General features: G+C 38.0%; 1 protein-coding gene across 1 annotated transcript; it reads left to right on the top strand.

Annotated features, from left to right (window-relative positions):
- The first annotated feature begins 777 nt into the window (after positions 1-777).
- LOC137020626 (E3 ubiquitin-protein ligase TRIM62-like) lies at positions 778-3,746 on the top strand. The gene is made up of 5 exons (XM_067386447.1): positions 778-1,359; positions 1,781-1,876; positions 2,100-2,284; positions 2,939-3,072; positions 3,181-3,746. The coding sequence occupies exons 1-5, from the start codon at positions 778-780 to the stop codon at positions 3,744-3,746; spliced, it is 1,563 nt and encodes a 520-aa protein (XP_067242548.1).
- The last annotated feature ends 14,999 nt before the right edge of the window (positions 3,747-18,745 follow it).

Below are 18,745 nucleotides of genomic sequence, written 5' to 3'. Positions count from 1 at the left end.
GTGAGATTGTCTTTTATGGTTGCTAGACAAGCTGGAAACAAATCTGACCGTATTTTATTAGCACCACATTACCTCACACGTCATATATAAATGAAAAAACTGGCAATAATATCGTTATTTTCTGTATTGGGACAGAATTTTGTGGTTACCAAGACAACGAACGGAAGAAATAGTAGCTTTTGAGGCACATTCTTGAAAGTAAACATGGTAAGGATGTTTTGCTATGTGCATTTGTGTTTATTTCAGGTGTTTTAGATTAATAAAATACATGTGCGGTATAATAATTATACACGTGGGTCTTCAAATTAATTTGTAAATATGTAACGCATATTGTAATCCAAACCACAAAATGGTGCGTTTATATACTCACTGTTTAATGCTGCACAAAGGCGGCATAAATGCTGTTAGACAGAATTTACAAATGTACAAATTATATATATTCAAAATATTAAATTATATATAAACAAAAAGAATGAAAATATAGGCTTATAAAAAGATAACAATTTAATTTTACAACTTTTTTGACACAAAAATTTGACAATGTGTGCCTTTTGGTGTGGTTAACTTTAATATTTGAGGTTGAACTTAAAACAAGAAAGACTTGAATATCACCTGCATGTCATAGTTATTTTAAAATATTTTATATATTGTTGCATTACATGCACAGCTTATTGTAATTGAATACACTTATAACAAAATGGCATTGAAACCTAAGCCTCATCTTTGAAATATTCATGCCAAGCCACCACACACACACACAGTAGAAGGTCTGCTGACATGGACGCTCAAGAAGAACTAAAATGTCCTGTTTGTGTAGAGCCCTTTACAGACCCTGTATGCCTTCCATGTGGGCACAACTTCTGTCAAACCTGCATCCGAGTGGTCTGGAACATGGATGACCCCAAAGCATCTAGAGAAGGGCCACTGTTCTGTCCGGAGTGTCAGATCCTCCTTCCTTCTGACCTTAAGCTTGAGATCAACTCAGATCTTCAAAGGAAAGTTCAGGATGTCTTTTCAAAAGCACCTTCGCTGGAAGGATCATCTCATAGGTCACGCTCCATTATCATGTGTGATCAGTGCATTGGGAAGACTGAGGTGGCTGTGAAGAGCTGCCTGACCTGTGACGCCTCCCTGTGCTCTGCTCACACTCTTCTGCACCAGCAGAGAGAGGCTTTACGAGGGCACTCTCTCATCGAAGTAACAGAGGACTTGATTTCCTTCAAGTGTAAGGAGCATGGGGAGGAGCTGAAACTATTCTGTCAGGAGGACCAGACCACTGTGTGTTGTCTGTGCATTGCGTTTGGGGCGCACAAAAACCACCAAGCTGTTACGCTTCAAAAGGCATGCTCAGAATTCAAGGTAAGTGCTTCAATTCATGAAAATGTTTTTTAATGAGTATAAAAAAATATATATATATATATATATATTGGTCAATTACAAATATAAGTGTCTATGATATATTAAAGGAAAAAAATTGCAAAGTTATTAAAAAGGTACATGTTAAAAGTAAAAACTTAATATCTAAATAAATATATAAACTGTATTATAAATGCATATAATTTAGTACATAAATGAAATGACATTCTCATTGTGTATTTGTGTCATTTTTGTATGAAGTGGATTTTAATGTTTTTTTTTAATAACAAATTAAGAGATCTATTTTGACTCGCATATTTTTTATCAGATAAAAACATTATTTCAGTATTATGCCTATAATTTTGTGTGAAGTAACAGTGTATTGAGAATTTATGGAAACATACTGTATCTCTTTGTTTTTTAGAAGGTGTTGGAGACCAACAAATCACTTCTTCTACAGAGGAAACATTTAGCTGAGTCTGCTATGAAAGATTTGGAGCCATTATTTTCAGAGGTGTCGGTGGGTATTCCAATATGAGCTTTCTGAATCAATCAAACCAACAAAATAAATGTATACTGCACTTCTCAGTTTATTTTTATTTGAAATCATACTTTTTTAATGAATGAAGTGGCAAGACTATTCAAATCCATTGTAGCAAGAGATAATCTAATATGCTTTCTTTGTCAACTGAGTTGAATTCATCAGGCTTTGACTTTTTTGTCAATCTTGTGGTGTTTTTCAGGAAAATGCAAAAGCATACAGACTCAGAATAGTTGAGAAATACAACAAGATAAAAGCCCAGATTGAGGAGGATCAGAAGCTGATGTTGGCCATTCTGGAAACAGAAGAATTTTACACCAAGAAGTGGCTGAGATGGAGAAATGAGTCACTGGAGTGTCATGTTAAAGATATTAATGCTGCCCTAAGGTCAAGCCAATCTCTTCTAGAGGAAGAAAATGACATCTTATTTCTTCAGGTGCATATTATAGCAAAGTCTTTGATTATAGTTTCACAGTCAGTGGGATTGATTTTTGAGTGGATATTTTTCTTTTTTTCTTTTTCATCTGTAGTCTATCAATAACAGAAAACTTTTTTTTTTTTTTTGCAGCATCTCAAAAATAATAGACTTGGGTGAGTTCTTTTTACTACATTCCCTTTAAATTGTACTTACTGTATCTACGGAGCCCCTAAAGGAACATGGTAATGAAAAAAAAATGAGAACGGAGGAAAAAATATATGTCAATGCTTTTGCATTATCTCACAAATGTTTTGCCTTCCTCCAAGGAACTTTGCGTCCACTCGCAAAACTTTTGACTTCTTTGCGGGCGAACGCAAAGTTTCCCGGGGAATGCTAAACTTTTGCGAGGGAACGCAAAAGCATTGAAATATATATTTTCCTCCCATCTCATATTTTTTCCATCACCTTGTCCCTCCGTACCCTCTGGATTATGTGAACACGATATTTTTATACACATCCATAAAATAATACTTTATTTTATGGGTCTTAAAAAAATTCCCACTATGCTACGATACATTAATACCAAAATCAATATTTAAAAGAATCCCTCATCATTGCTCTAGGTCCCAGGTGGAATTGCCACTTTTGTCTGTGATAGAGCAAGAATATAGCACCTCAGACAAGATGAAGACAGTCGAGCAGCTGGTTGATAACTTAGGTGAAGTTGTCTTTCACAACACTCAGCGGCTGTGGTCTAGTAAGTGTGATGTTTCAATGCACAATGATAAAAGACATACTTAGACTTAAATAAAAAGTACAATATTCCTACCTTATAGTCTAACATATCAAACCTTGCCACCTGCAGGTCTCAGAGCAGTAAGCTTAGACCCAGAGACGGCACACCCCGAGTTAGAGGTCTCAGCAGACAAGCTGGAGGTACACTGGAGTAAGAAACCAACCCCGGAAAGGAAACAGAAAACAAACATCAGCTCTCAGTACAGCGTCCAGGCCAAGGAGAGATTCTCCAGCGGCTCCCACTACTGGGAGGTGGCCGTCTGGAAGAAACCCTATTGGTTGATTGGCCTGTCATATGCGTCAGCTACAAGAGATCAGGATTCTGAGCATCTCGACGGTGACTTTAACAGTGTGTTCTGCTACATCTATCATGGAAATGGAAAATATCTTGTTTGTCAGGACTCAAATGAAAAGTCCCTGGCAGTGAGCAAAACAATCCAAAAACTAGGAGTTTGGGTAGATATCCCGAAAGGAGCCATGTCTTTCTATGATGGAGATACGCTAACTTTGCTCCACTCATTCCGTGTTGAGTTTTCTGGCCCAGTTTGTCCCATTTTTAATCCTTGTATTGACATAAATGGCCAAAACTCTCAGCCTCTTTCCATTGTCCATTTACGAAACAAAAATATTTCGTAAAGTGCCTCACAAAATGCTCAATCCATTTCCTTTACAATAATAATACATGGCTTATATAGTGTGTATCTGTCCATTTAATGGTGTAGTTATCACAGTAATTACTCTTTTTGTGTGTGTGTGTAATTTCTGCAACTACGGATAGTTACTGCATAATAATTAACCCATGTCTCATTGTGATCTGGGTGTTTTTAATCTAAAAAAGAGGTGTTAGAAAGAGGAATATTTTTGATAACTTGCAAATTATATCTAATAAATCACTTTGCCGTTTTTATTTTAAAGGGATAGTTTACCTAACAACATAATTCTTTCATCATTTGTAGTTTTCTGTCCATACAGTGAAAGTAGGTGGGGTCCAATTCTGTTTTGGACCTCATTTACTCTTATTGTATAATACAAGGGTGAACAAATGATGACAGAATTTAATTTTTAAGTGTACTGTCCCTTTACCTACGCACCTGCTTAATTCAAAATTTCAAATTTTAGCTCAAAGTAACTGCAAGGAGTAACAAGATATTATATAGAAATATAACTAGGCTATAAGATTAGTTTTATTCATGACTGTGCTCAGTGTAGTAGATTTGTCCATAAAACCTGAGTTTGACTAGCTTTAGATGATAGAAAACCCTTCTTGACAAAGTTGTAGTCCACCTTAATGACGACACACTGATGTCCTAAGACACGAAACGATCGGTTTGTGCGAGAAACCGAAAAGTATTTATATAATTTTTTACCTCTAATACACCACTATGTCCAACTGCGTTCAGCACTCGCTTAGTGAGGTCTGATCGCGCTCTGACAACGGAAGTAATGTCTAACACTCATTGAAGTATACGCGCGAGACATCACTGCCATTGTCAGAGCGCGATCAGACCTTACTAACGAGTGCTGAACCCAGTTGGAAATAGTGGTGTATTGAAAAATGGTAAAAAAGGTAAAGGTAAAAAATGATATAAAATCTATTCGGTTTCTCGCACAAACCGATCGTTTCGTGTCTTAGGACATCAATGTGTCATCATGAGCCGAAGGGTTTAATTTGGATTTGTCTGTGCATGTTTTATTTACTCTTATAAAAGAAGTTCCCATTGACACACATTATACGGCTGACAGACGGCAATGGTTGGAGTTAAAAATCATAATTTGTGTTCTACTGAAGAAACAAAGTCACCTACATCTTGGATGCCCTGGGGGTAAGCAGATAAACATCAAATTTTCATTTTTGGGTGAACTATCCCTTTAAGCTGAGATGGGCCTCCTGCCAGTGCTCTGATAATGTGATACAGGCACTCCCTAAAGACACGGGCACAAGTACAGTATACTGACTGCTTGGTCTGCTGTTGGAGTTTTCCTAATTACAGCGGAGCTGTCCACTTCAGTACCTCACATGCACAATGAAACGATGAAGCATTGAATATCTGCTGCATCTGCACCTCTTCATGGTCCCATCAGGTATGTGAAGTTGCTCATCCCTCTATTTTTGTTTCTTATAAGTAAAGAACAAAGCTTTCTTCAAATGGTGTTGTTATCAGATTGATTCTAGGCTATATCAGCACTTTCCCAGTAACTTAGTGGAAACTTACCTTTAATGGTTGCAGAAAAACCATGTGTATATATTATGAATCTATAATTGAACTCATGTCCTTTAATTTTTGATCATAGACCTGGTGTATACCCTAGACATCCATTGTATAGTTATCAGTCACCTTAGAAGCTAATGTCTAAGATCAGTCAGTCTGAGTAAACTGTTCTTTCCAAAGCTCTCAAATAACAGTAGGTAATGCAGGACAGCTCTACCCAGTGGCCAGCACGTTTGTGTATGTGGGAGGTCAGCTGAGTTGTACAATGTTTGTATAGCACACTTATGTCTTATGCCTAAACTTTTGCTCTATAAGCTACTTTTACATCATGTAATTCCCTTTTTGGCTCTTGAGAATTGTTTAACATTTTTAATAGATATGGATAGTTTACAATTAACTTCAACATCAACATTTTAAAAATTGTATATACAGTGTGATCCAAAAAGCCCACATTGAAATAAGTCTAATTTAATCCTGATAAGAAACAGCTTAAATAACAAAGTAGGTTTTGCAAAATTGTTGTGTTAATAATATAATTTGTAATTAATTTTTTTTTTTGTAAAAAATTCTAAAAATTCATAAAAGATGCACTTTCACTATTTGTCTCAGACTTGTGGACCCAGTCTTTGTTGTAAATCATTTTTAATTACATATAGTACTTTTTTTTAGCATATAAATAATCCATATAGTTATGTTAATTACACAATTACATCATGTTAACAGCTGTCACATCATGTTATCCTCTGTACTATATTTAGTGAAGGGGGACAGGAAGTTGTAGGGAGAGTGAATGAAAGCACATGAGCTAACCTCAAGACCATGGCTTTGACTTGAAGTTTTGCTGATTTATATAACACAATCCTCTTGAGGCAGCAAGCAAGCACTGTGCTGTTAGCCTATATACTGTGCTGAATGCATAAAATATTTGAGTGACTCATTAAAAGTGGCCAGTATATCATTGCTGAGGCTGGGTCCTGCCAAGAGCTACATTAAGAGATGTGTTTTTTTTGTTTGTTTGTTTGTTTGTTTTTTTAATTCTAAACATCTCTCCTTATATTTTTATTTAAAAGAAAACAGGCATGTGATTACATTTTGTATTCATCTGTTGGTGCCTTAGGTCATACTAAAGTAAATTTACAACCTTTATATACAGCAGGCATGTGCAATATATGCTAAAAAAAAAAAAAACAGTCATAATGCAGTGATCAACAAGGTTAATTAAAAGTTTAACACTTTAACAAGCCTAGATTCAATGTGCATCACAAGTGATCTTCAGCATTTAAAGAGATAGTCCACCCAAAAATAAAAATTGTCATCATTTACTCTCATGTCATTCCAAACCTATGTGACCGACTTTCTTCTGTGTAACAACGTTGGGAGCCAATTGACTTCCAATGTAAGGACAAAAATAAAAGCACTGAAACATTTCTCAAAATACGTTATTATGTATTACAATGAAAGAAAAAATTCATACATGAGGGAGTAAATAATGTCAAAATGTCCATTTTTGTGTGAACTATTCCTTTAACTATTGGATTTGGGAATTTTTTTTTTTACATTTACCAAAATCACAAACAGGCCAGAAAACAAAATAAGCCAGCAAATACATGTAGTAACAATAAAAATGAAAACGTTAAATAACAAATGCCTCAATGCATGCTGGGAACAGAATCACAGACATAGTGCTGTTGACACTAGATAATCTGTAAGTAGCTAAGAGTTTTCTCTAATGCAAGCACAGCTAATCATTATGATTCTGCCACATGACAGTCATTTCACTTTAATGTATAATTTTATTAAACTATACAATGCTGTAAAAATGTCAGTGAAAGAACAGCAACTAGTAGCTATGACATACTTTAAATTCATTTTTTTTTACACTGTGATAATGTGTCTGCTGAGACTCAGGATTGTTTCTGTTGAGATCACTGGTTGTAATCCCAGCGGCCTTTTCTCAACCCCTGTTACTGTATAAGTCTATTTACAAGGGGCTTTCCCTCTGTCTAGGCCCCCCTCCGCAGAGTGAGCTGAACCTTTTGCCACCTGTCACAGAACGGACAGAGAGCTGGCGCACCTGATTGGCTCCTTTAGAACGAGGTGGGTCTTAAGAATATGAGTGACAGGGTGAGTGCAGGAAGTCCTGTTGGGCTAAGACAGGTTTTCAGTGTGGGGGGGGCAGGGGCATTGTAGAAGACGCACTAAGTCGTGTGGGTGGCGTAAATCCAGTATGCGTGAGCCAGTAAGGCTCAGAGAGCTGTTTTTGTTTTCTGTGGAGAAGAGAGGGAGGCACCGAGACCAATAACACATCAATAGGCAGTTTTTCTGAAGACTCTGAAGGAGGGAATTTTCTGGGTTCCCACTGCTGCAGTGGAGCTGTTGAGAGGGGAGTTAACAGGTAAAGGGAGGGGTTTGACTGTAATTGGTATCTATGTGCCTGTTCATGTAACAGTTAGAGGAGTGAGGACAGGAGGAGGGGTTGGAGGAATCCTATTAGCAACAGCACAGAAAAAGTAGGTCTAAATGGCCTGCGTAACAGAAAGTAGATATATAAAATACATGCATTTGAGTAACTTTCCTTCAGCTAATTTTAACGTTTTCAGTGATTACAGACATAAAATAGTACACCAATTTTTTTAAATTGCTGAGAAAGTCAAAACAGTTAATGGATATGCTAGATCAGTGCTCTGCAATATTTTAAGAAACTTAATTGCACCATCTACCTCTTTGTAATCTTCGGGACTTTTAAAGATGTGAAAGCTCAAAAGTTTTTTTTCATAATTGAAATAACATTGTAGGTTTAATCTCAATGAATTATTCTTGCTACATTGCAAATATTTAGTTATTTCACAAACATCTGACAGTATATTGTCATGAATGTGGCATGTTCTTTCAGTCAAGGAATTTGATCCAAAGAGTTAATTAAAGGGGGATCAATTTCAAGTTGTTACAAGTTACCTTGGAACATGTAAAACGGATTAAGTTACTAGGCGAGCAGTATACAGTCAATACATTTCAGCTAAAGGACTGCAGGAAGACTATAGTACATAAGGGCTTTGAATGTGAAAATCTGCTATTTTCATCCAAATGTTTCAGATTGTCTACAATTACAATCTGAGAGTTATTTCAAGTATTAGTCACTCTGCCTGTCTGTGTAGTTTGACTCTGTGGTGTTATTAGTGTTGGGTTTGTAAATGTGATTAATAACCTGTGTGTATATGGAGAGAGAGAGAGAGAGAGACCTAAACTGCTCCCATACATGTGTTTGAGCACGTGTGTGGTCTTTAAGGAAAACTGTGCACTGTCCTTCCCCGCCTCCTCCCCCATAACTGCAGTGGTGGTCATGAGCCGGCTGCATACGACTCAATCAATTGAGCGCAACACCTGGCACACATCCAATCGCAGCCACACTTCCCCTTTCTCACAAGAGCTGACAGAGCACAAGCAGCTGTGGCAGACTTGCATGTGAGATGTTAGAATAGCTTAAAGAGTCAAAGAGAATGAATCCTCCAAAGCAGTTTGTAATGATCAGCCTTTAATTTTTTTTTAAATAGATTACTCCATTTCATTTAACGTGAACTGACTTCATGGTTTTGTAAAGATGATTGCAGTCTAATGCAGATGTTAATGCTTTTCTGAATGCATTACAGGAGAAAATAGTTCTGTATGGTCACCAGGATATGTTAGGTTTTTGGATGCAGTTAGCTAGCCTAGCTACCAGCTAGCCTAACCAGCATGGGATGTGAGTAGTATGATTATTATCTTATTACACTTAAGGATTCATTAATAAATTCCTTCAAGATATGTAGGTAATCATATTATACCTTACTATACCTCTGAGAGTGCTACAGTAAATTTTAGTCACCACTATGTATGTAATATGAAGAGGGGGTGAGATGGGAGCCTGCCAGCAGCAATACTGAGGTGCTTACGTATGCGGAGTTTGCCTTACTTTCTTTAATTAGCATACTACACATTTAGATCTTCTTGTCATTAGTAAACACGCTCAGCTTGATTTGGAGGAGTTCAGTATAGCAAGAGGAGTCAAGGTAGTTAGTTCACAAGTCTCTTTACACAAGATGTTTGCTTTAGAGTCTTTCTTTTTAATGCATGTCACTTCAAATGAGAGTTCAAAATACTGTAGACTAGAGCTAATATGTGGGTCAATGTATAAATGTCATATTGTATAGAAATGTATAATATAACAAGTTGCATAACAGATGACAAATTATTATTTAATGTGTAATACATTATTGGTGTTATTTAAAAGAAAATGGGTCACACAAACATGGGGATTTGTGTATTTCGTCTTAACTGAAGGAGGAACTTGTTTCAACGGATGTTAGCTTACCCTTAAAGTTTCTTCTTTTTTGTTTCTTATAGGTTATTTAGAGGATGATTTTGGATGGACTCCAATCTCTCTCTCAGATGTGAACTCCAACAAACTTACAGAGCAAACAAGATGACCAGTGTTGATTAATCAATTACAGAGAACAGGTGTTGTCCTATCTGCAGGCTACTTTTGGTCAGTCATGTCTCAGTCAGGTAAAATCCTCCACCTCTACGTAGAGGTGAGATCTGTCTCTGATGAAGAGGGAAAAGACCTGGGAGATGTGGAGAAAACAGACTCCCTCATGTTGACAGCACCCGATATCCTTCAGCAGTCTCAGTATGGTGGCCCTAATGCCCCACATGCCCGGACATCTCAACGTGGAGTCCTACATAAAGGTGGAAACAGCACTCAGAGCCTGGCCTCCAGTAAATCAACATCTAGGCACTCCGTAAGTTTTCAGCTACATCCAGGACATGACTCTGAACAAACGGCCACCCAGCACCAAAAGAGTCTACCTTATGATGAGATAAACCAGTTACTCTCTGCTTTTCAAACAGGATCCACTGGAAATACATGTCACTTGGTGTGTGCTCCTTCTGAACGTGACCCCTTCCTTGGAAGGGAACCTCACTTTTCAGGATGGTTTACTGCCCCTCCTACTCCTAGTGGAACTCGTAAGGCATGCAGCCCAACTAAGATGAAAGGAGGGGATGAAGGGAGGAGATCTGTTGCCACTTTCAGTTACATTGAAAAAGCTAAAATTAAATCTGTAGATGGTCAGTATAGCTCTTTGTGCCAAAGCGAGCCTCAGAATCCCTTCAACAGAACCATGGAGGACCGAGCTACTCATAACCACCTCAGGAAAAGGCTTAGTGACCCAGTGTGGTTCAACGGCTTGGAGTCCATGAACAACTGTAGCTCAAAACAGCTTAGTCAAGGTTTGGGGAACTCACATATAAGTACCCCCAGTTTTAGGCGGGCAACTCTAGACTCTGTTGCCAGGGAAGCCACCCATCGGGCATTGGAGGAATTTGGTTCCCCACAACTAAGGCAAAAACTGGCAGGCAACTGTCCTGATAGAGATCATGATGTCAGGAAAGGAGAACAACGTCGCTGTCGGTCTTGGTCTGGGTCACCAGTTATACCATGCAGTTCTAGGACCCTGCCCACTAAAGCAACAATCATGGACCATGAGCGGAATAGTTCATTTTATAGACTTCCTAGGAGCCCTGCTACAGACCAACTGTCTAACCATGCCAAGCAAACCTACTTTACTATGTCACACTCAACCGTCAACTCTCAGGAGGTCTCCAACCAAAGAGCACAAGGGTGTAGGTATCGCCCAAATTTACCATCCTGTAAGCCTACAGCTATTCAACATGAACTGCCAGCTATGATTGTAACTCAACCATCTAGCAATCAAAGAATCAGTCATTCCATGAATGATAGTCCACGGCAAGCCCACAGAGTTAATTTCAACCTGGCCAACTCCAAAAATAAGGTAGAAGAAGCTAACCAACTGAGTGGAAGGAGGAGCGTATCCCCAGCCACAAGTCCTGAAATGGCTCGTAAACTAGCTGAGGAAGCCACCAAACTCTCCATACTTATGGAAGCCAGGAGGTCTCCATCCCCAACCCCATCATCGACTGACACAGTGAGGTCTGAAAGTCCCCGTCTGGGTCATTCAAGAGAGCCTCAACTCTATGCTAGCTTTCAAAGCTCTGGAGAAAAAACTTACTCTAATTGCAACCTTCCTGCTCAGGAGACTGGTCACCACTCTGTTCAAACAACCCCTCTTTTACCCCATATTAGAAGTACATCTCCTGCAGCTCCAGCAAGGTTGAACCGATCAGATGTAATATCGTCCTCTCCCATACGAGACCCACGGATAGAGAGAACAGAGTTGGTGGGAAAGGACAGCCCGACTTTGCACCGGCACCTGCCTTCCCAATACACAAGAAACAATCATACACCTAACTATGAATGTTGGCAGAATGATACTCTTAGAAGTCACAAAGACAGTCCAGATAGCAGCAGGAGACCTTTTACAAGGCCTAACCCAGAGACTCCAGCAAGCTGGGCCTCTCATCAAAAGAATGGGACAGAAGAGTGCTTAGCCAGAGACAAGGAAAGCTTGAGGGAGGTGAACAATCCTAAGAGGAATAGTCCAGCTACATCGGGCTCTCAAGAGAACCATTGTAGGGTCTCAGCGCAGTTCAATGAGATGAAAGGTGACACACGGAATAACAAAGAGTGGAGTGGTACAGCATCACAGAGCTCCAGTGGAGTCACAGGCAGCCTTATAGAGAGCACTCTACATGAGAAAGACTGCATATCATCTGAGACATCTAGCAGAACCAGCCAGAGGAGTTCTGACTCTGGAAACACAGGCATACAGGTGATTCCATATAGGTACATCTTTAGATTACTCTAATGCTCTGATTCTTTGTATGATATTATCTGATAATTCAATTTTGGGTTGTAGTCTGAAAGTGGACCATTTTTGCTGAGGCCCTCCTTGCACTCTCAGAAGATTGCTCGTGCCAAATGGGAGTTCCTGTTTGGGTCCCACTCCGAAGACCAACATGAAACAAAAGGTGAGAATTTCTTACAAATGACCAGTTCGGACTTCCAAGAGCAGGTATCTGAAACATCACCCTTCTTTATTTCTTTTGCCTCTTCTTGTAAACAAGCTGTTTGCCTCAATGAATGCATAATCCAATTATGCAACAAGTCTCATCCTCCATAGGATGACATTAGGATTTGCTCTCTCTGTAAAACTTGGCTCTTTTTGATTTTTTTTCCTTATCACTTCTCAAGGTGTTATACTTTCTCTTTACTGCCATTATCTTTGAATGAATTAATGTTACAACTTTGCTTTGGTTTTATATTGTCTCACTTCACTTATCTGTAATTACAATGGCCTTCAGATAGATTTTTTTTTTAAAGTTTCCATGAGTTCTGAATTCTTTACTGTGTGTAGGTGTTTTCAATTCACTGATGTCAAAGAGAGAGGTAGGGGAGAATGAGTCACTTGAATTATTCTTGAATATTACTTTTATGTGGTTGTTCCTTTCTTTTACCTTGACATTTATACAGTTTGCAGGTACTTTTATTCAACTTCAAGCTATACGTTTTATCAGTATACAAATTTCCTGGGAATTGAACCCATGATATCTTGGCATTGATAGTGCCATACTCTGCCAGTTGATCAACAGGACCTAATCTTATACAATTATTAATAATCTCCTTTTTGCAAAAATATTTAAAATGTGGCTAAAACCATTTACTATAACTGTAAGTTATAAATGCTAAACATAACTGTATTTTTGTACACATTTTGTCTGTTTAAAGATACTTTCTTTTGATATATAAAACAACTGTGCAGACAAGGACATAAAGACTAACCTTGAGTTATTTCAAATTAAACCATCACACTCCTTTTGTTTTTCTTTGTGCACTCAAATTCCAGGCTCCTCCACTGCACCCTCCAGTGGCTGTTCCAGTGAGTCTCCGACACCCACTCCGCCCTTGTCTACCCCCCTTAGGCCTGTAACAACATACTCAAGACACTGTAAATCAACCGGCTCTTCGAAATCCTCATACCATGATGTACAGCAGGTCAAAGTAGAATTGATCAACCATCATTCCACAGTGGGGTCCTCCAATAAGACCAGCATCATCAAACGTACTGTCAAATATTCAGAGACAGACATAGATGCGGTGCCCCTGCGCTGTTACAGGGAAACAGACCTTGATGAGGTGATGCTAGCAGAACAGGAGGAAGTGGACTCTGCTTTTGGCAGTAACCGCAGTGTGCTGGGTACCTCAGGCACTAACAGCAGCAGTCCCCTGGAGGGAATGCTGTGCCCACACACAGATGGTGAGGAGGAGCTGCAAGATGAAGAGGTGGTAAGCTGGGCCAGTGTGAGGATGCAAGGTGACAAAAAGAGGCAAAATGCCACACCTGAGGGAGATGAAGTGTTTAGTCGACTACTGAGAGGGTGAGTGTGGAATAGATACTATAGCACCTATGCATTTGTAAATTCACACTTACATCAACAATCCACACTGGATGCAACAGAGGATATTTATTTGACCAAAAGAACAACAAAATGGCTTAAATTCATAACTTTTTATGTGACTGGTTTAAGCTTTTGATTTTGTATTCCTGCCTCTTGTTGTTTGGCTCCATTTTGAAGACTTTGGGGTAAATTAGAACAAGTACTTTTTTATTTTCCACAGAATTAACTGTGACTTTTATATGTGAATATGTATAATTGCCATTTAAATTTTTAGGAAGGGTGTCATATTTGCAGTACCGTGGCATCGGACATTTTAGATTCATTTTAAATGATGCAGATAAATCCCTCAAAGGAGTGCATCTATGACTTTTGTTCCTCTTACAGCCCCCCAGATTGCCAGCCTGACAGCCACACAGCTTTGAAGTCTCCCATCTCTGTGACCAGCCCCTGCCAAATCTCATCAGATGGCTTGGACTCTTTCAGCAGACACTTTGAGAGCATTATGGAGTCACACCGTGCCAAGGGCACCTCTTATAGCAGCCTGGATAGTGAAGACATTACCCCTAGTGGCCCACCAGTCTTCACTTTTGATTTTCCTACTCTCACTCCTGAGATCCAGAGTCAGATCTGCGAAAGTGCCAAGCAGATCATCGAACTGAGCTTTGCTCCTCTACGGTCCCCCGAACCACCTGCTGTGTCTGATACCATAGAGTGTAGGGCTTCCCAGAGTGGTGACTATGAAGATGAAAGTTTGTTCTGCACTGGATCCTGCTCCGATCAAGCCCCCAGGCCTGATTCTGACACAGACACTGACATAAGGTTAGTTGCAGTCTGGTGATTTTCATTTTTTCTAATGAGCTGTATGTCAACAGATAACCGTAATGTAAACACCACTATCTAGCAAGGAGTAGGGAGGGGCAATATCATGATACAGTTTTTTTCTCTCTCTCTCTCTCTCTCTCTCTCTCTTTCGCTCTCTCTCTCTCTCTTTTTTTTTTTTTCTTGCAGGAAAACGGGTTACAAAATACCACAATTTTAGATACCAGTTAAATGTCACTATTCTCAAAGACAGTTAAAGGGACGTGGTGGTGGAAAAAAATTGGGATGGGAGGAAATTTTTTGGTTTGTTATTGTTATTGGGTTGTTGTAGCTTGTTGCCTAGGTTAATATGATTGGAAATAGCTGCAATTGTGTTTTAACAACTTTTAGCTCAGGAGTTATTGATCCGGGAAGTTCGAATCTGTGAATATATTGCCAACTTTACTGAACTCCTTGACATAAGCACTGACTTCATTTCTTTATATTTGAGTCCAACAAGTTCAAACTCTATGAGCCGTGCATTATTTGTGTGCATTATTAACGTATGGAACTAACTGAAACACTACTGCCAACCAGCGGGACATTAAAGAGGAAGTGTTTGTCCAAGCTCACAGCAATGGAACGATAATATCTTTGCGAGGGAACACAAATATCTTTGCGTGGGAATGCAAGTTTTGCGAGGGAACGCAAAGTTTCTCGGGGGAACGCAAAAGTTTTGGAAGGGAATGCAAAATGCAAAAAAAGGGCTCCATAAAAACTAATGCTAGGCGAACTAATGTAAGTAAAAAAGTTCTCAAGCAATTCTTGAAGACATTAACAGTCAGTATTAAAATAAGAAAAAGAAATAAACAAATGACAAGCAATAAGACAAATAAATACAGTAGAACAAAGATACAAATTGAATAAAGAGTGCCAAGTAATAAATGACACACAGGCAAGGCAAGGCAATTTTATTTGTATAGTACATTTCATACACAATGGTAATTCAAAGTGCTTTACATAAAGAAGAACCAAATACATAACAATAAAAATGGAATGCTTAAGAAATAAAAATAACAGTAAAAACATAGAATACCGCTATCTGGATGGAAGAGTTAGGAAGTTTCAGGGAGTTTTTTGTTGTCCGTCAGAGTGGATCTAGACAGATTTATCCATCAGAGCGGATCACAGCAGCAGGTTTATTAGGCTACTGTCACTTTAAGAGCTAACATATGGACCCAATATATTGATACACATTGGATTCTCCAAACCGTTTACCTTCACTCAAGACATAAACCGACTGTGTTCACATGAATACTTTGACATTCTTTTTTGTGTATTTGACTGTTTAGCTGCACAAAGAAAGCTGCCTGTCACTGTGAGAATACTGAATATGAGTTCTCTCGTTTGCGGCATATTGCACTTTTAATTTACTTTTAACTCTTTCTTTTTTTAACACCAAGTATGTCCCACTCTTTATTACTCATTTGTCCATGTTCCTTTATCATTTTAATATGTCAAAATCCCATGCCCACTAAAAGCTGCATAAATATCATACCGCAATTTATAAACGATATAGAAATGTTTAAATTGATTCACACTTTATATCATCGCCACAATATATATCATCATATCACCCAGTTCTAGTAAAAAGTAATGTTTAAACACATATGACTTGGCAGTTGATAATACCAACAATCCATTAACTATAAAGACTGACTAGCTAACACTATTTTCCCCTTGCAAGTGCTCTTTTATTACTTTTTATTATGTTAACTGAAGGCAAATTTGAATGATATTCTGTTTTAACCTTAATCAACAAGTAGAATTGATCATTACAGCCTCACCTTATCTTATTCCTTATTAATGCAGAAAATTCGCTCACCCAATGCTAGATGGAGTTGTACAGTTGTTGGGGTTGGGCGGCCTGAACCATAGAGGCCTGAACTAGGAAATCAGCAGCCTAATAAGAGGTTGAAAATACACAAATACTACACTTAAATGTATTTAAATACTAGGCTTTAAAATACAAAATAGTATAACATATAATATATTTTAAATACTTGTATCTCAAATACTGCCCATTCTTGCATAAATCTGAGTGAGATGGTTACTTGAACAAGAAAAAATGTAGGGCGGGACTTAGGGGTGTGACGAGATCTCGTGCCACGCGAGACTAAACTGTGACGAGATTTCTCGTCGAGGCGAAAAGTAGTATCGTGAAGTTGCCATGACAGACAGGGCGTTAGGATGATTAGGAAAGAATATGCCACCGCTACGTTTACATTACGCATCCACTGTCGTTTTGCTTTATGTTTAAATAAAAAACATTTAATTCAGCTTGATAACGGTGGCCGTCGCTCCATATTTACAGAGTTACGCGCGATCGCTGAAAGTGAAAGTAAACATAAGCGCGCATTCAAACGCCATTTCAATACCCGCATTTTGAAAGCGGCTCCCTCATGAATGCAAGTATCTCTCAATATGAAAGCTATGTTAGGCTGGGCAGTGTAGTTGTAACCATCTCTTAGCTCTGTATCAAAGAAAAAAATTGGTCTTATTTGCACTTTGAATATTGAGAGTGTGATTATGGTTGTACTTATTGTAAAGTGCTACCTTAAAAATGAATAACAGTTTTCTCTTAATCTTATTAAGCACAAACAATAAGGTTTCATTTGTTAACATTAGTTAATGCACTGTGAACTATCATGAACTAGCAATGAATGACTATTTTTATTAACTAACATAAACAAAGATTAATAAATACTGTAGCAAATATATTGCTCATTGTTAGTTGATGTTGGTTAATACATTAATGTTAATAAATGAGACCTTATTGTAAAGTGTTACCATTTTTATTTATACTGTTTTTATTATATGATCAGTTTGTGGAAAGGAGTTCAGTTAGGAGGTCAAAAGTTGTAGAAGCTCATAAATCATGTACAGTAAGGCCTAAAGAGACTGAAATCATACAGAAGAGAAGTCAGTCAGTTGAGTTAGAAGTTAAACCTTTTACAGTGCTTGAGTATTGTTGTCTTTTACTGCATATGATAATTCATACTCAGAAAGTAGAACTGAAATGACATTCATTACGAGATGATTAGTTAAAACATTTCAAATACACCTGCACAATATTTTTTCTAGCCATGTATTTCACCATTGAGGATTTCTTAAAAATAGTGTGAAAAAATCTTGTCTCGTTCTCGTCTCGTGAACTCAATCTTGAGTCTCGTCTTGTGAGATACCTGTCTCGTCACACCCCTAGCGGGACTTGATTTTGTCCATTGGGAATTGATTGATCATTGTGGTTTGCTATTGCCGTGATCTCATGTGAGTGGCAGGTTTTTCCTCCCTATCACCAGTAAACACATCATCAGAGAAGAGATGTCATTTTTATTAAAGATTATGAGGGCACATGAATAAAATAAAAAGATATGCACGGATAAATAATTTATAATAAACAGTGCATTATTCCATTAAAAAAAAAAAAAAAAAAAAAGAATTTTCCATTTCAGGATAGCTTTCTCAGGATAAGTTTCCAAAAGGAATCTACAGTTGAGTATTTACCACCAGAGGGCAGTGCCAAGCTATGTGAATGTGTTAAATGTGTTTAAAAGCTACAGCTCAGTTGATTTTCTGGATGATCTGTTTATGCAAGAGCTTCAGATACATTTCTCTCACTGATGCCCTTGATGAATATAGTATGAACTGTTTAATTCAGGATTGAGGGTTCCTGAATGTGGGGCTTCCTTCAAATCATTCTCGGATAAATTGTTTTTCATCAGTTGTATGTAGCAAGCAGTCATATAAAGAGAAAGTTCCTAACTAAACAAGTTCTCCTTGGAAATGGCTGCATAAGATCCTTCCGGGGCTGTGACTGACCCACAGTCTCAGGGTCAGATTTGTGTTTAGGCCTATAATCCCTTAGGCTACTACTTTTTCCTGTCTGTTGTCAAAATATATCAAAGTGCAGCTCTGAGTCCATACTATTTCTTGTTTTACAATAAAAAAAATCTAAATCTCCCTATAAACAAAAATAATTAAATTTACTTAAGAATAAAATTGTCAGATTTATACAGCAAGTCTTATGATCTTATTCATTTATTTGCCTTACTTTTTTCTTACTATCCCATCGGCAAATAGTTTTTTCTTGTTCTATGTGCAAAATGAATTTAGATTTATATTTTAAAAAAGAGGAGAAACAATCGGAAGGCTATTTTAATGTGGCATACGTTTTTCAAGTCCCCTACAATAAGGAATATTGTTTGGATG

Source organism: Chanodichthys erythropterus, chromosome 5 (assembly GCF_024489055.1).
Source record: "Chanodichthys erythropterus isolate Z2021 chromosome 5, ASM2448905v1, whole genome shotgun sequence".
Lineage (NCBI taxonomy): Eukaryota > Metazoa > Chordata > Actinopteri > Cypriniformes > Xenocyprididae > Chanodichthys > Chanodichthys erythropterus.
Note: the sequence above shows the minus strand (reverse complement) of the source record. Positions and strands in the feature narration are given on the sequence as shown.